This window comes from Papio anubis, chromosome X, assembly GCF_008728515.1.
Source record: "Papio anubis isolate 15944 chromosome X, Panubis1.0, whole genome shotgun sequence".
Lineage (NCBI taxonomy): Eukaryota > Metazoa > Chordata > Mammalia > Primates > Cercopithecidae > Papio > Papio anubis.
The window spans coordinates 67,209,760-67,228,748 of record NC_044996.1 but is presented as its reverse complement, the minus strand read 5'-3'; the positions used below and the strand labels follow the sequence as shown (position 1 = coordinate 67,228,748).

At 35.3% G+C, this 18,989-nt stretch overlaps 1 protein-coding gene across 8 annotated transcripts in view; it reads left to right on the top strand.

Annotated features, from left to right (window-relative positions):
* CHM (CHM Rab escort protein) overlaps nt 1-18,989 on the top strand; it is a 193,641-nt gene that overhangs the window by 151,383 nt on the left and 23,269 nt on the right. For all 8 annotated transcript variants that reach the window (XM_017953980.3, XM_021932889.2, XM_021932894.2 and 5 more), the window contains 2 exons: nt 744-840; nt 16,666-16,764. In XM_017953980.3, the coding sequence (XP_017809469.1) occupies nt 744-840; nt 16,666-16,764 (196 nt within the window). The remainder of the gene's footprint in view (nt 1-743; nt 841-16,665; nt 16,765-18,989) is intronic.

Sequence of the window (18,989 nt, the reverse complement as noted above, 5' to 3'; positions counted from 1 at the left end):
TGATTCTGAATTTCTACTTTTATTAATGGAGTGTTTAAAAATTATTTGTTTTCAAATGTTTTGATATATATTTAGTTTGCTTGCTTCAATATGATTGGAATGGGTAACATCTTTAATTATTAGTGCTAGTTGCTGTTTTTAGCCATTATGAGTAATCAAGATTGATTTAATATGGTCTAATTTCAAACAGCAAAGTACACATATTTCAGAACTAAGAAGTCCTAATTGTATCCTTTGAAAATACAAATTGAATATCCCTTATCTGAAATGCTTGAAACCAGAAGTGTTTGGGATTTCAGATGTTTTCAGATTTTGGAGTGTGCCAGTTGAATGTCCCTAATTTGAAAATCTGAAATCCAACATGCTCCAATGAGCAACATGCTCCAATGAACATTTCCTTAGAGCATCATGTTGGCAGTAAATTTTGGATTTTGGAGTATTTTGGAATTTAGATAATGGTTACTCAACCTATAGTAAGTTTATAGTAAGAAACCTATAGTAAGTAAGGATTAAATAAATATTAAATGTATTTAAAATAGTTGTTATCTATGAGAATTATGAAAAGATACATAAATATGTTTCAAATTCTGTTCCAAAATTAAATCCGTACAAGCCATATTTTTTTCAGACATCAAGAGATGTTTGAAAAAGATACTCAGTTTAGAAGTTAATAGCATTTTAATGTTAGAAGAATGAAAATGAGATCTAACAGCTGTGTCTGATACTTTATTTTTGCTTTTTAGATTTCCATTTTGACAGTGCCAGCAGAGGAACCAGGAACGTTTGCTGTTCGGGTCATTGAGTTATGTTCTTCAACGATGACATGCATGAAGGGCACCTGTAAGCATAGTGGAGTGGTTATTTGTATTTTGTGTTTGTTTAGGGGGTAAAGGGAGCAGCTATTACAGTTGTGAAGGTGCTATTTACAGAGATTTTCTCGCTTTTTTATTATTCACAGTTTTTGTTTATACAAAATATGGTTATAGAGTAAGTCATTTCATACCATCCCCTTACCTGTAAACATTTCAGTGGCTAAATCTTCACAGGCTTAATGTTTTAGTTCTCCAGTGAAGGAATTTTATGACTTTCAATTCTAACTTTGATTTAGCTTATTGGAAACCTGGTTGCGTAACATTTTTTTTTTTTTTTACTGCTAATTGTTTTTTCTTTACTTTCTGTCTTAGTCCATGTGAGCTGCTATGAAAAAATACATTAGACTGGGTAACTTATAAACAATAGAAATTTACTGCTCACAATTGTAGAGGCTGGAAAGTCCAAAATCAAGGTGCCAGCCGATTCAGTGTCTGATGAGGACCTGTTCCTAAGTGGCACCTTCTGTGTGTCCTCATATGGGCAAGGGAGTAAAAAAGCTTCCTTGAAGCCTTTTGTAAGAACACTAATCTCATTTATGAGGGCAGAGCTCTTGTGACCTAACCATCTTCCAAAGGCCCTACCTTTTAATACTTTTGCATTGTGGGCCTACTTGAGGTATTAAGAGGTAATACTTTTGCATTGCATATGTCAACATATGAATTGTGGGGAGACACAAATATACAAACCATAGCACCTTGAATTCTAAATTCTAAATCCAATTACTGAACTTTTTTCATGTATAAATTTTCCATTTATTTTGTTTTTTTATGAGACTAAAGTTAAGGACTACTTTACCTGCTCTTTCACTTATATGTTTCAAAATTTTTGTTTCCAGCAGCATTAGATATCATGCATTCTACAACATATTTCTTGATATTTCAGTAAATAGGAGTCAATAAGTATACATTATACATCACTGTGCCTAGACCTAAGCTATGTACTATAAGTATTAGAAGCAGAAGGTGAGATGCCTGATTTGAAATGTTCGTAATTGTTCTTACTGCTCACCTAATGGAACAAGACAATTTATTTATTAACTGAGTACGACATATTGTGCTAGGCATTTCATTGTACGTAAAGATGAGTAAGATAACCCCTGACCATAGGGGATTCACAGTCTAGTTGCACAGATAAAACAAGCACAAAAGTAGCTGGAAGACGCAAAATATGAGAGGTACCAACAAACAGTGTACTCTGGGGATTCATAGGAGGGAGACATAATATCATTAACTAGAAAAATAGTTTTTGATCCTGTAAACGTGTTGCTCAGATTGTTACGTGAATTCTGAGAAGCAAAAAAAATTAATATGGTTTTGCGTGGTCACAAGGAAAATTTCAGTGGGGAAATGTGGAGCTACTACTTAAAAATGGAAAGTCTGATGCCAGCAGAGAGGGTTAAGAAAACTTTTCAACATTGCTATAATCCTAAACTTCCTTTGGAAAAGTAGCTCAGAGGACCATTTCTCCTTTTATAGTGTATTAGTCGGTTTTCATGCTGTTAATAAAGACATACCCGAAATTCGGAAGGAAAAGAGGTTTAATTGGAATCACAGTTCCACATGGCTAGGGAGGTCTCAGAATCATGGCAGGAGGTGAAAGGCACTTCTTAACATGGCGGTGGCAAGAAAAAAATGAGGAAAAAACAAAAGCGGAAACCCCTGATAAACCCATCAGATCTCGTAAGACTTATTCACTCTCATGAGAATAGCACGAGAAAGACTAGCCCCCATGATTTAGTTACCTCCCCCCGGGTCCCTCCCACAAGACGTGGGAATTCTGGTAGATACAATTCAAGTTGAGATTTCAGTGGGGACACAGCCAAACCATATCATTCCACCTCCGGCCCCTCCGAATCTCATGTCCTCATATTTCAAAAGCAATCATGCCTTCCCAAGAGTCCCCCAAAGTCTTATTTCAGCATTAACCCAAAAGTCCACAGTCCAAAGTCTCATCTGAAACAAGGCAAGTCCTATCTGCCAATGAGCCTGTAAAATCAAAAGCAAGTTAGTTAACTTCCTAGATACAATGGAGGTCTAGGTATTGGGTAAATACAGCCATTCCAAATAGGAGAAATTGGCCAAAACAAAGGGTTTACAGGCCCCATGCAAGTCCAAAATCCAGCGGGGCAGTCACATTTTAAAGCTCCAAAATGATCTCCTTTGACTCCAGGTCTCTCACATCCAGGTCACACTGATGCAAGAGGAAGGTTCCCTGGTCTTAGGCAGCTCTGCCCCTGTGGCTTTGCAGGGTATAGCCTGCCTCCTGGCTGCTTTCACAGGCTGGTGTTGAGTGTCTGCAACTTTTCCTGATGCAACCAGTTGGTGGATCTGTCATCATTCTGGGATCTGGAGGACAGTGGCCCTCTTCTCACAGTTCCACTAGGCAGTGCCAGAATAGAGACTCTGTATGGGGGCTCCAACCCTACATTTCCCTTCCACAGTGCCTTAACAGAGGTTCTCCATGGGGGCCCCACCCCTCCAGCAGCCTTTTGCCTGGGCATCCAGGCATTTCCATACATCTTCTGAAATCGAGGTAGAGGTTCCCAAACCCCAGTTCTTGACTTCTATGCACCACAGGGTCAACACCACATGGAAGTTGCCAAGGCTTGGGGCTTGCACCCTCTGAAGCCACAGCCTGAGCTCTACGTTGGGCCCTTTCAGCCACTGCTGGAGTGACTGGGACACAGGACACCAAGTTCCTAGGCTGCACACAATATGCGGGGGCGGCCCATGAAACCACTTTTTCCTCCTGGGCCTCTAGGCCTATGATGAGAGAGACTGCAGTGAAGGTCTCTGACGTGGCCTGGAGACATTTTCCTCATGGTCTTGGTGATTAACATTAGGTTCCTTGCTACTTATGCAAATTTCTGCAACAGGCTTGAATTTTCTCTTCGAAAAATGTGTTTTTCTTTTCTACTGCATCGTCAAGCTGCAAATTTTGTGAACGTTTATGCTCTGTTTCCCTTTTAAAATGGAATGCTTTTAACAGCACCCAAGTCACCTTTTGAATGCTTTGCTGCTTAGAAATTTCTTCCACCAGATACCTTAAATAATCTCTCTCAAGTTCAAAGTTCCACAAATCTCTAGGGTAGGGCCAAAGTGCCACCAGTCTCTTTGCTAAAACATAACAAGAATCACCTTTACTCCAGTTCCCAACAAGTTCCTCAGCTCCATCTGAGACCACCTCAGCCTGGACCTTATTGTTCATATCACTATCAGCATTTTTATCAATGCCATTCAACAGGTCTCTAGGAGGTTCCAAACTTTCCCACATTTTCTTGTCTTCTTCTGAGCCCTCCAAATCATTCCATCCTCTGCCTGTTAACCAGTTCCAAAGTCACTTTTACATTTTCGGTTATCTTTTCAACAATGCCCCACTCTACTGGGACCAATTTACTGTGTTAGTCTGTTTTCATGCTGCTGATAAAGACATACCTGAAACTGGGAAGAAAGAGGTTTAATTCGACTTACAGTTCCATAGGCTGAGGATGCTTCAGAATCATGGCAGGAGGCAAAAGGCACTTCTTACATGGCAGCAGCAAGAGAAAAATGAGGAAGAAGCAAAAGCAGAAACCCCTAATAAACCCATCAGATCTCATGAGACTTACTCACTATCATGAGAATAGCATGGGAAAGACCAGCCCCCCTGATTCAGTTACCTTCCACTGTGTCCTTCCCACAACACGTGGGAATTCTGGGAGATACAATTCAAGTTGAGATTTGGCTGTGGACACAGCTAAACCATATCATATAGTGATTTGTGCTACAGGAAAATCTTAACCATGACGGTTGTTATTTTCTATTATTACTTTAACTATTTTTCATGTCTTTTTATCTGTGTTAGCTTCTTAGATATAAAATAAAACTGCACCTGTTATGATTTTTGTAATTTGTATTTATTTTATGTTTGTGAATATACTTTTTCAAATTTCCATTTTTAGTTTAGATTCACGGAGTATATGCACAGATTTATTACAAGGGTATATCGCATGATGCTGAGGGTTGGTCTTCTGTTTATCCTGTCACTCAGATAGTGAACATAGTACCCAATAGGAAGTTTTTCAGCCATTTCTTCCCTCCCTTCCTCCTTTTGGAGTCTTCAGTGTCTGTTGTTCCCATCTTTATGTCCATGTGTACCCCAGATTTAGCTCCCACTTATAAGTGATTTCATGTAATATTTGGATTTCTATTTCTGTGTTAATTCACTTAGGATAATGGCCTCCAGCTGCAGCTGCATCCATGTTGCTGCAAATGACATGATTTTGTTTGTTTTTTATGACTGCATAGTATCCCATGCTGTATATGTACCGCATTTTTTTAATCCAGTCCACTGTTGATTGGCAGCTAGGTTCCATGTCTTTGCTCGTGAATAGTGCTGTGATGAACATGGGAGTGCATTTTTTTTTCTTTGTGCAATGATTTATTTTCTTTTGGTTATATACCCAGCAATGGGATTGCTTGGTTGAATGGTAGCTCTGTTCTAAGTTTTTAGAGAAATCTCCAAACTGCTTTCCACAGTGGCTGAACTAATTCACATTCCTGCCAACAGTGTATAAGCATTCCCTTTTCTCTGCAGCCTGGACAGCATCTGGTATTTTTTGAATTATTAATAATAGCCATTCTGACTAGGGTGAGATGGTGTCTGTTTGTAGTTTGATTTGCATTTCTCTGATTAGTGATGTTGAACATTTTTTCATATGTTTGTTGGCCACTTATATCTCTTCTTTTGAGAAGCGTCTGTTCAAATCCGTTGCGTACTTTTTAATGGGATGGTTTTATTCTTGTTGATTTAAGTTTTTTATAGATTTTGGATATAAGTTGTTTGTTGGATGCATAGTTTTTGAATATTCTCTCTCATTCTATAGTTTATTTGTTTACTCTTTTGATAGTTTCTTTTGTTGTGTACACGCTTTTTAGTTTAATTAGGTCCCATTTGTCAATTTTTGTTTTTGTTGCAATTGCTTTTGGGGACTTGGTCATAAATTGTAAATAGCCTTCATAAATTGTTTTGTAAATTATTTTTCCATTTGTCATATTTTAATATCCCCAGTCTAATAATTCATGTTCACTGTTGATAATTTGGAAGATACAAAAAAGAAAAGTTACTATAATTCCTCTACGAAGTAATGATAAATACCCTTGGTGTATGATTCTTTGTCCTTTTTTCTTTGTATGGGCATGCACATGTATTTTCATAAAATGCAGTATTGTTTTATGTACTGTTTTATAATATGTTTTTTAATAAATGTAGTACGAAAATGTTTTTGCATGTCTGTGATAGCATTTTCAGTTATTTTGGTTATGCCATTTAAACTGAAGTGAGACCTCAGTTTTTTCAGTGGTGCTTGGCAGGAGTAGAGGAATTATTGTCCCAAAGTTTTCTATCTTGCTAAGATACTCTTTCCTGGTCTTTTGCTAGAGAGTGTAGGTTTTTGTTGGGGCTTTTAAAATCTGAGTCCATTGGTGTTTCCAGTTGTCAGTTTCTGTGGCTCTCACTTGGAGATATATGATACAAAAGAAAACCCAGGGGACTCTGCCATTTTGCTCTTTTGGTCTCAAGTTCTCTAACCGGTCTGCTTTCTTCGTTCCAGTTTTCAGAGTCTTGCTATGTTGGTTTTATATATTATGTCCAAGATTTTTAGCTGTACTCAGGAAAAACCAGGATAATCTCCTTTATTCTTTCTGGATGTGGAAGTCTCAAAGTGCCCCCAAAGTTATACCGACTTACACATCCAATGGCAGTTTGTAAACAAACATGTCTGTTTTCTTCAAAGCTTCAAGAGCACTGAGTGTTATCTTATCAAAACTCCTTTGCCAATTTGAAAATTGAAATACTGTGTTTAAACTTGCATTTAATAACTCATAAAGTTATGAGTTAGGAGCTGTACTTCGGCCCCTTTTAGCCATGACTAGAGCAGCTGGGATGCAGGGCACCACATCCTTAGACTTCACACAGCAGGGGGGGCCCTGGACCTGGCCCATGAAGCCATTTTTTTCCTCTTAGGCCTCCAGGCATGTGATGGGAGGGGCTGCCGCCAAGGTCTCTGACATGGCCTAGAGACATTTTCACCATTGTCTTGGTGATTAACATTTGACTCCTCATTACATATACCAATTTCTACAACCAGCTTGAATTTTTTCTCAGGAAATAGGTTTTTCTTTTCAATCTCATTGTCAGGCTGCAAATTTTCCAAACTTTTATGCACTGTTTCCCTTTCAAAACTGGATGCCTTTAACAGCACCCAAGTCACCTCTTGAATGCTTCACTGCTTAGAAATTTCTTCCACCAGACACCCTAAATCATCTCCCTTAAGTTCAGAGTTCCACAGATCTGTAGAGCAGGAGCAAAATGCTGCCAGTCTCTGCTAAAACATAACAAGAGTCACCTTTACTCCAGTTCCCAACAAGTTCCTCAGCTCCGTCTGAGACCACCTCAGCCTGGATTTCATTGTCCATATAATTATCAGTGTTTTGGTCAAAGCCATTAAACAACTATCTATGGAGTTCCAAACTTTCCCACATTTTCCTGTCTTCTTCTAAACCCACCAAACTGTTTCAACGTCTCCCTGTTACCCAGTTCCAAAGTCACTTCCACATGTTCAGGTATATTCTCAGTAGCGCCTCACTCTAATGGTACCAGTTTACTGTATGAGTTCATTTTTGTGCTGCTGATAAAGATACCAGAAACCGGGCCATTTACCAAAGAAAGGGGTTTATAATGGACTTACAGTTCCACGTGGCTGGGGAAACCTCACAGTCATGGCGGGAGTCAAGGAAGGGCAAGTCACGTGTTACATGGATGGCAGCAGGCAAAGAGAGAGAGCTTGTGCAGGAAAACTCCCCCTTATAAAACCATCAGATCTCTTGAGACTTATTCACTATCACGAGAACAGCATAGGAAAGAGCTGTCTCCATGATTCAGTTACCTCCCACTGGTTCCCTCCCACAACATGTGGGAATTCAAGATGAGATTTGGGTGGGGACACAGCTGAACCATATCACCATAGCTTAATCAGTTTATCAGTACAAAACTAGACAAAGGGACTGGGTTTGGTTTTTTAGTCTTAATAGTAAGGCTTACACCAGGAAGGTTGGCTGAGAGAGTTAAGTTTCAATTTATTATTTATACTATGCCTTGTTTCCAATAAAAAGAGAAGTTAATGTTCATTTAAAAATCTTTTATGCATTCTTTTTACAATAACATTCATTACTGGAGTAGTGCTATAATAGAGTTAATGTTTAATGTGTAATATATAACGAGACTTAAGAAATACACTGAGATAGAAACTGATATTTTTATCATTCACTTGCTCTTATTAAAGCTTAGATTCTTTTTTTCCTCCTTCTTTTTTAATGCTTTTTGCCTGTTCATAGACATTCAAGAACAATTTGTAACTTGGACGTTAAAGGTCTTTAATGGTGTATTTTCCTCCTGCTGCCCTAATTGAGAGTCATTGACATCACAGATAGTTGCAAGTTGTTCTGTTCTCAGTCTGTCTTCTGAAACAACTAGCCTTATAATCTCATAGAAGATTAAACCACCTTTTTCTTTTCTATTGGTTTCTTTCTGTTTCAAGTCAGAAAAAAAGAAAAGAAGCAAATATACCCTGTGTTTATTTTATGTATCCAAACCTGTTTGTAACTCATTTATTTTTCTCTTTTTAAGCTCCCCAACTATGAACAAATTATTTAGTTTAGAATGTTACACAGTCATTTCTCTTTCCTAACTACTTTTACTTTCAAATCTCTTTTAAGGGTTTTGACTTTCCTATACCTTTTGAATAAAGCATCTCCTGAGCACAATGGAACATGTTTTAAAATTCACATAATTGTTTCTTTACAGAATAATTTAGAAACATAATTTCATTATTTTCCAGGTCAAGCTTCAAAAACTGAAAATGCTAAATATGCTTATTTGTGCCATATCATCTCACTTTTCAGGGGGAAGGATGTGTGGAATTTGACATTACTCAATTGGAAAGAAATGTATATTCAAAAGAATTTGTTTCAATTAGAATTCTTGGTGGAAGACTTTTTACCATTCTATCTGAATGGTGTTATTTATATATGTTTACATTAGCTATGTGGTGGAATTCTCATATTTGTAATAATTATGTTGTTGAAATGTTTGCGATCATCCATTTGATCATGGTTTTGTAGAAATCAAACAATAAAATAGTGTTTAAGAAGAATAAATTTTAAATGTAAATTTTATATTAAAAAATCACTAACTTTAAATGGATTTTGTTGTGACTTATTTTCTCTTCAAACAGTTACTTAAAATAAGTGGACAAACACATCTATACATTTAAACTTTGGTTCCATTGTATAAGTGGCAGACATGTAATCAGTATTGCTAAATGAGTGGAACCGAGTGCCTTCCTTGCCCTAAAACTTGATGCTGTAATAATGAAATCATGAAATAAACTTACTGTTCTTCCTGTCGGAAGAATCATTTGACAAATATTGGCAAGTACTGTAACTGAAGTAGTTATACTTGAATAAATCAAATATAATCAAAATATAGACCAATGAGACTTTGTGACTTGTACCCATACCTCAAAGTTTATAAAATGAAATTTATAGAAAGTAAATGATGTAAACTTTGATGATTTAGAGTTCAGTTGTTTAACAAAGAATGTATTTTAAAGATATGTTATTCACGAGCAAATTAACTTAGACATACTTATTACAAAATTATGGCTTTTAGAGAAATTATGGGAATTCTTCAGTAAAAATTTAAGCCTTTTTGTAGTTTTAAACACTGGATTTCATTTATGTCTAATCGAGTATGTTCATTATTCATTAGCCATAACAATCTATATATGAAGATGTATTTTTCTTTGAAAAATATTACTGATTTTAAAGGTATTATTTTCCCCACATAAATCCAAGTAGATGAGGAAGTTTAAATTTGTCACAGGTGGCCGGGCGCGGTGGCTCAAGCCTGTAATCCCAGCACTTTGGGAGGCCGAGGCGGGTGGATCACGAGGTCAGGAGATCGAGACCATCCTGGCTAACATGGTGAAACCCCGTCTCTACTAAAAATACAAAAAACTAGCCGGGCGTGGTGGCGGGCGACTGTAGTCCCAGCTACTCGGAGGCTGAGGCAGGAGAATGGCGTGAACCTGGGAGGCGGAGCTTGCAGTGAGCCGAGATCGCGCCACTGCACTCCAGCCTGGGTGACACAGCGCGAGACTCCGTCTCAAAAAAAAAAAAAAATAAATAAATAAATAAATTTGTCACAGGTACTCTACTCTTAACTATGAAGGTTTTATGTTGTCTTTAAGTACATATTAAGTATTCACTTGTTAACTAATTCTGATACTCATTTTATCTTTACTTCTCTTCAGTATCTACTACCCAAATTTATCCATTCTTAAATCAGCACAAGCTTTTACTTTCTTCCCATTGAGCACGGGGTAGAAATTTGCAAATTTTTAGTGTCGACTAATCAGGTTTGACTAATACTGTGGCACTTTATATTAAATATTATTTAATTATTGTCACTTTCAGTGGTGTATAATATATAAAACATTAAATCTTAATGTTTTAGATATCATGTAATAAGGTAGAATGTATAATTCTCAGTGTTTTCAACTTCTCAGCCACTTTTGTCTTTATACAAGTCACACTTTTTACGCTTTTTATTTTTAATCCTGTGCTATGCAAATACTATATTGTATGTAGTCTTAAGTGTGTGCTCAAGAATGTGCTTAAGACATAAAACTACCTCAGAGTTCACTTATACTTTTTATTCTCTTTAATGACTTTTCATAGATGTCACATTGCCTTAAATTTGGTTTGATTTAGAATTTGTAAAACCATAAGTATACCACTGAAGTTTACCTTTACAGATATGGGAATAGTATATATGAAAGGTTCTTGAAAGGCAAATAAATAGTTCACTAAACAAGGGAGATACATTTCATTAGCACAATCCGTATAGTGGTGGAGAACATAGGCTGGGTTCAAATCCCAGTTTTTACTAACTACTTGACTAACCTTAGGCAAGTTACTTAATTTCTCTGTGCCTCAGCTTTCCTATCTGTGAAATAGGAATAATGATAGTATCTACCTCAGGACTGTTATTAGTATCAATGTTACTTAAGCCGATATATTGATAGACTGATAGGAAATCATGGTTACCCAGTAATGTAGGCATTTTTCTAAGCAACTTTGGGTTAGCCTCGTTTTTGCATCTGTTTTTAAAGTAGTAGAGTTACGTTTTGTAAAATCTAAAGTCCGCTTAAATTTTCCTCCCCTCAGCTAATTTGGTTCAGGTTACTGAGATTGTTAAATAACTGAAATGTATTTGTTTATTGTGTTTTTCAAAGCTAAACAAGCCATATTTTTTTTTCACAGAGTTCATCTTTCAGGACATACCTAATATATTTATTTCTATTCATCTTATATCCTAAGTGAATTTAATATGAGATTTACTTTCTTTTAAAGTCATTAAATGAACAAAACATTATCTTTGCAACCCTTCCATTTGACGTTCATTTTCATGTTCTTTGCAGTATTTACTCATACACTAGACATTTTGAATTTTTTTCATACATATTAATCAGGCAATAACAGCTGTTTTATTCTGGGATTTGATGTTACAGGATGTTATTTATCTGTGATATGATTATATATTTGTGAATATATAACGTGAAATATATATATGATATACATAATAACACAGAATTTCATGTAGATGCTGGTTTATATACTTTTTCTGCTTTTGTGACCCCATTTTAAAAGTGCTATATACCTTTTATAAAAATGAGTTAGATACTGATTTAAAATAATTATCAGTGCCTTTTTCATTTGCTTTTTGAAAATATGACATTTCAAATTATTATTATTAGTTTTGTCACAAGACAAAGATTTGATTTTATTATACGTAAACTAATTTTTCTTCCTGATCTTAAGGTGACGTTCTGGATTTTTTTTCTTAAATTCTACTGAGAAAGTGTAAGTTGACTATAGACTTTTTCATAGTAGAATTTAAAAATTAAATTGTGTGTCATATGTCATCAAACTCATTTCCTTACTTGCTACCATAGAGAAAGTGTGTCTGAGCTTCTCTGTTTTATTGATACAGTCATATCCTCATTTGTGCTATATTACATAAATTACATGTGGCCTTTATAGTTATATGAAAGATATGTTACCAGCCACATTGATCTCTTATGTAAATTTATTACATATTTCTAGTTAGGTTGCACAACAAAGCCTACTTGCTGACTAGCCTATAAATAAAGATTCTTTAAATGCATTTGGAACAATTTTGCCTGCTTGTATAGAGTGAATGACTGCTATATGTGGTAACCTCAGAAGCTTGAGGAATAGATTTCCTGCCTTTTACAGCAAACATTTACTTAGGTTTTACATTCACATTTGTAATGCCATCCGTTTTGATTTAAAATCTGTCATCATTGAAAGAATCGTAGCTGGTGAGTAAGGAATTACTTTCGTAAACTTGAGACTAGAAAGAGGTCTTATAGATGGACTAATTGTACCCCTTCATTTTAATTACAAGGACACTGAAGCCAGAGAGAAGAACTGACTTGGCCAAGTAGATATAGAGAGCTGAAGTGAATACCAGACCCATGTAATCATCCTATACTATGTCACTCTGCTACTGTACATTGGACTTGTTGCTTTTAAATGTGCTCATTATTATACTTGTGCATATTCTGAGTAGAAATCCTACTTCTTATGTGTTTCAAAACAACTCGTAAGAGCGATCAGCATTCCAAAGGCAGTTTTGGAGAACTAAAAGTGTGTTGTTATTTCTAGTTTTGTGTTGAGTTACTTCTCACTTCTAAATTAAGACTTACTTTGCACTAAGATTTCTTTAATGCCAATACAAATCAAGTATATTGCCAAAAGAGGGATTGTGATAGAAAATACATGTTTTCATTAAGTCTTTGGCCATTTTTAGCTCATTAAGCCTTTAAGCAGTTACTAAATGAAGTCAAAGGAGCATAATTTATAAAAAGATAGAGTTAGGATTTAAATTTTTTTTTGTTCAGTTACAATCTCACATGGTGCCTGTGGGAAATGTTTCCACTTGTATTGCATCTTCCACAATCTTAGCAATAGTTGTCAATTGGTACTAATGAAATGTAATACTTTTAGGAAAGCATTTGCCCTGCGTGATCTAACTGGTGGTCGTTGTTGGCCTGTATTGAGCAAGTTAAGTATTTGGAGAAGAATTAAAGTCACAAAGATGCAAAGAAGAATTTTACGTAATTGAATTTTAGTAGAAATGTGATAACATGTTCTACATGTTTGGTTTTGAGTTTACCTTATATCCTTAAGGTCTTCAGACTTTTTGCTCATTTATCCCTTGAACACTTTACAAGTTGACATACACGGTTTTTCATCAGAAGAGTCAAATAATTGCAAAGAATATAATTTCTAACATCATAAATATTGACTTATAGTAAAACTATAACATTACTCATTTAAATGTATTCAGTGGAATCTAAGTACCAGGGATCTTTGATATCCATCACCTATTTAAAAAATAAATGCAAATAGAATTGTTTTGAAACTTTCTAGGGCAATAAGCTCCTAATTATCTAAAATTTTCTTCTGGATTTAGTTATTAGTGCAATTATTATTTCTACAGAATTAATCTGTCTTAAATATATTACAGTTTTGGTAAATATTAAACAGAATAAGTAAAATTTGTTGAAATGTGTCACTGAATGAAGTAGGAGAGGTGGAGCTGAGCATCTGTATGAGAACCCCCTTATATGTGATATAACTTGTGAAAAGTCCTCTTGTATCCTCACACACATCCCTGTTTGAATGCTGCTGACTTAAGTGACTGACTGTGCCTTCTGCAGGATAGAATCACATAATATAATTTAGTGACTAAGGGCAGACACTCTGCAGGCAGACCATATGGGCTTCAATTCCAGCTCTGTGTCCCAATTCTTCCTTGTGCTAATTGCATGACTTTAGGAAATCTGTGTAACCCCCCATCCCTCTGTTGTCTCATCTGTAAAATGAGAATAACAGTTTGCTGTTGCACAGGTAAAGTGAAATAATACTTGTAACATGCTATATATGCTCGTAATATGCTATAATACTTGTAACATAATAGTGTCTGACACATGCATGTTAGTTGTACAGTCAACTCTAGATATTCTTTTAAATGTATTTTGAGAATTTTATAGATATATCTTAATGTGTTTATAAGCATTTCTCAGACAGATTTAAATAATTTGAGATTACCAATTGGTACTTCCCTTTCCTCTTTCCTGGTAAATCAGATAATTTCCCACATTTTATACAAGAAACTAATCAGAATTTCCCCATGAATATGTACACATAGATCTATTGGTATAGGAATGCATATCTATTTAAGCACAAGAATACTTAATGTTTGTCCGTGACAGTGAGACAAATTATAATTAACAAACATTTATTGAATACCCACTTTAAGTAAAAGTTGTATTTAACAAAAAGGAGAAAAATCGACTCTAAAGCTTGCCCCTGCAAAGGACTTACAAGATATATTAAGATTAATAAACAAATGTTGGGAATCATTGAATTTTACAAATAGCACAATCAGCAATCTCTGATTTGAAGAGAACCAAAATGAATTCAGTGATCTATACTAGAAGGTGACCTAGGTAGCAGGAAAAGTAGGAAGGATAGGGGAAAAAATAGTTATTCATACCTTAAATTCGTATTAATAGATCAATTAACAATGTAGCCTCTAAGCAAAGTCAAGGTATAGGGATTCGAATTCAGCTTATTAATGTCTTTGTAAGAATTGTTATAAAACTCATTAATCATGAGATGATAATCTTACACTTCACTACTAGACATTTTTCCTAGCATAACCTGAACTCTCTGTTATGTTGGTAAGAAATATAATGATATATTAACTTAAGTGTATCTCTTTAAAATATATGTCCTGTTTAACAGAACCAATAGTTTAGCCATTAAGATATTTTTCAAAATATACTTATTTATATCCAGGTTCATCTGCTTTTTCCCTAATAAACATAAACAAACAAAAAACTGGAAAATTGAGAACTTTGGCATGAGCATTTGTATTTCATGAGATTTTGAAATAAGAGACAGGATAGGTTCTCTCATATGGATTGCTGACCTTCGTAATTGCATACCCTGTTTAATTCAGTAATTATGTAGGAGGATTAAGTCTTATCCTCACTAATGCTATACAGCATTTGAAAAAAGTTAACCAAAATAATTTTTGTTATGATGCTCATTATATCTTTGGAAATAATTAGTACTATACATCCTACAGTATCCCAGAACCAATGAGAATCATTGTTAAATTCATGTAAAAATAATGCTTAAGGCCGGGCGCGGTGGCTCAAGCCTGTAATCCCAGCACTTTGGGAGGCCGAGACGGGCGGATCACGAGGTCAGGAGATCGAGACCATCCTGGCTAACACGGTGAAACCCCGTCTCTACTAAAAATACAAAAAACTAGCCGGGCGAGGTGGCGGGCGCTTGTAGTCCCAGCTACTCGGGAGGCTGAGGCGGGAGAATGGCACAAACCCGGGAGGCGGAGCTTGCAGTGAGCTGAGATCCGGCCACTGCACTCCAGCCCGGGCTACAGAGCAAAGACTCCGTCTCAAAAAAAAAAAAAAAAAAAAAAAAATAATGCTTAAATAAGGTAGACCTATTATTAGGCCTTGAGTAATTCAGGAACCATCCTTAAATATCACTTCCTTTGGTGGGCCTGGGAGGGAAAAAGCTACAAAATTTGATTTTAGTTCCATGGTTATTAGAGTCCCTCAATTTATGCTTAGATATATTTTAGAATAGTTGAATATGGAATGAATTTTGATAATGTGAATCTTATTCTGATGTTGGCTTTCATGATAAAATTTGAACTGTCTTCCTGGAGTTTAAAAAAAAAATTCTACTAGTCTGAAACTCTTGGAAAAGAAGTGGGTGTATCTTTCTCCCCCTACTAATATAGTGGGAGGAGAAATTTCTCGGTACTTACTGTTCTCTAATATATTATTTCTGCTATTATTGTATCTCATCCCAAATAACAGGACCATAAGAACTTCTTTCATTTGGAGATCCCCTTACTCCTTTATTGCAAAACACAGAACTCTTTATTCTTTCTTCACCTTTTGTGCATAGGCCTGTAGGAGTTTTAACGGAGTTAGGCTACAATATTTTACTTCCGTGAAGGGCCTTTTTTGTACATGATTTTCTCTAACATAAACATTCTGCAGGTTTCAGGCCCCATAACTCTGTAAATGCAAAAGGAAAGTAATTTGAAATTCCTGAAAATATTATAGACTGTTTTAACCTATGCCGTTTTATGTGCTTTCAAGTATATGTGATTGTAACTAAATCAGCAGTGTTCTCCCAAAAGGTTTTTAGAGAACCCTGTAATTCATAGATGATGTGTTGTTAACTTATCAGCAAACATGTATAAATGGATTTTTCTGTCTGCAGTGTATGAAGTGTGTTCTCTTAGGTAAATACATACCTCACTTTCAGCCTTTCTTTACCCAGTTAATCTTTAGGAATGTCGTAAGTTATAACAAGCTCTTTTCTGTGAATAAATGATGTCTAAGATTTTCTACTCTGTTTTATCAAATTAACATCAACTGGTTCTTCTTGGGTACTTGTTGGGTACTTCTTTTAGCTGTTAGTTAACATATGTTGTAACTACCATGACTTGCTCAGCTCTCTATTATCCATAATACCAGCTTCATGCCTTAAGTATGAGTAAAATAGATTTGTGATGAGAAGGAACTCAAACTTTTTTTTTTTTTTTTAACAGATTTGGTTCATTTGACTTGCACATCTTCTAAAACAGCAAGAGAAGATTTAGAACCAGTTGTGCAGAAGTTGTTTATTCCATATACTGAAATGGAGATAGGTAAGAAAAATAATTGACTCATGATGGAAGGGTAATGTAACCATCATAATCTTCTTAGATATATCATGAAAGTTTCTGCAACCTAAACTGAAATGTGATGTATTTAACAACAATTCACATGTTTTGGTAAGATGGTTAAGCATAGTGTCTGCCTAAACATGTAGGAAAATGTTCACTCTACAATGTTAAAGGAAATATATGCATCATACACACACAAAAAAGCATAATTAAGCACAAAAATATACATTTATATTTATAGTTACACAGAAAAAGGATTGTTAGAAAATTTTGGTGGGATTATGGGGCATTTTCCTTATAATTTTCTTTATTTTACAAGTGTTGTACAGAAAGCATATATTCCTTTTTCAGAAAAATGTATCTTCCTTTAAGGAAAAAAGATTCAAGTAATAGATTAAAATATTAATTGGCAGATGTAGAAATCCTTTCCTATCTAATAGTCTTTTTTTTTTTTTTTTTTTCCTTTTGAGACAGAGTCTCACTCTGTCGCCCAGGTTGGAGTGCAGTGGCGTGATCTTGGCTCACTGCAGCCTCCACCTCCCAGGTTCAAGCAATTCTCCTGCCTCAGCCTCCTGAGTAGCTGGGACTACAGGCGAGTGCCACCACACCCAGATGATTTTTGTATTTGTAGTAGAGACGGGTTTTCCCATGTTGGCCAGGGTGGTCTGGAACTCCTGACCTCAGGTGATCTGCCCACCTCGGCCTCCCAAAGTTCTGGAATTACAGGCGTGAGCCACTGCATCCGGCCTCTAATAGTCTTTTAATACATAATGTACTCGTGATTTAATAAATATTTAACTCCCAAAAGTGTATATGCTACTTATTCATAGGGGAAACACATTTTAAAATTTTCCCCCTATATAATAGGGTAGCACTTGCAGCTATGAATGGAGAAAATATGGCATACTTTCTGTGTAAATGATAAAAGAAGCCTTTTGAATTTTCTTTTATATGACATGAAGGTGATTTTTATTATAGGATTTGCATGTGCACTTGAATCTTGATCATTTTCTTCCATTGATTTATATGTCTTTTTTTGCATGTCACTTTTGTTCATGCAACCATTTATTTACTCATACCTATTCTGTTTCCTTGCAGCTCATTTCCTATGTGGGTTGCTTATTTTCTTAATGCAGAGATAGTGCATAGAGGGGGGTTTATTTACATGAGAAGACAAGCTGTTCTTTAGTTTTTTTTTTAATTTTATGGGCACATACTAGGTGTGTATATTTATTGGGTACATGAGATATATTGATACAGGCATACAATGTGGAGTAATCACATCATGGTAAATGGGATACCCGTCACTTTAAGCATTTATCATTTCTCAGTGTTACAGTCATTCTAGTTATACTCTTTTAGTTACTTTAAAGTTCACTGTAAATGACTGTACTCACCCTGTTGTGCTATCAAATGCTGGATCTTATTTGTTCTGTTTATGTTTTGCACCCTTTAACCATCCCCACTTTTCCCTCTTCCTTCTCCATTACCCATCCCAGCCTCTGATAACCATCATCGTACACTCTATATCCATGAATTACATTGTTTTAATTTTTAGCTCCCACAAATAAGTGAGAACACATTAAGTTTGTCTTTCTGTGCCTGGCTTATTTCACTTAACATAATGAACCTGTTATGTTCTCAGGGGCTAATATCAATTATGTTTTTTGGGAGCTATCCAAATAAAGTATTTGAAAACTTCACTTTAGTTTGGGAGTTAATTTAAAAATTAAATTATTTTAGTTATAATTTATTAATTTGTAAATTGCTTATATGTTTTCTTTATTGGAAAGTATCATATAAGTGTTTGGATTATTAAAAATTTGATTGCCAAGGTAAAACACATGATAATATTCCTAAATCTAATATGGAGTCATAGTTTTTTCTTTTGGCTTTAATTACAACTATACTTTGTATAGAAACCCTGAGTTTCTTAATTATTTCTGAAATTTTAAATAATTATTATGTTGTAACTTCATTGTGTGGTAGTCTTAATGCACTAAATATGAATCATATCATTACTCTTCACTTTTTAAATGCATTTAATTTTCTTTAAAAAAATATCCAGCTGGGGGATATTACATGTTCATTACTTAGCATCCTCTATCCATTTTAGATTTTTAAACATTAATCTTAATAGTTAAAGTGATCCCATTTTTGAAATGATGTATTGTTTAGAACCTGAGAGGAATTCTTTGGTAAGAACT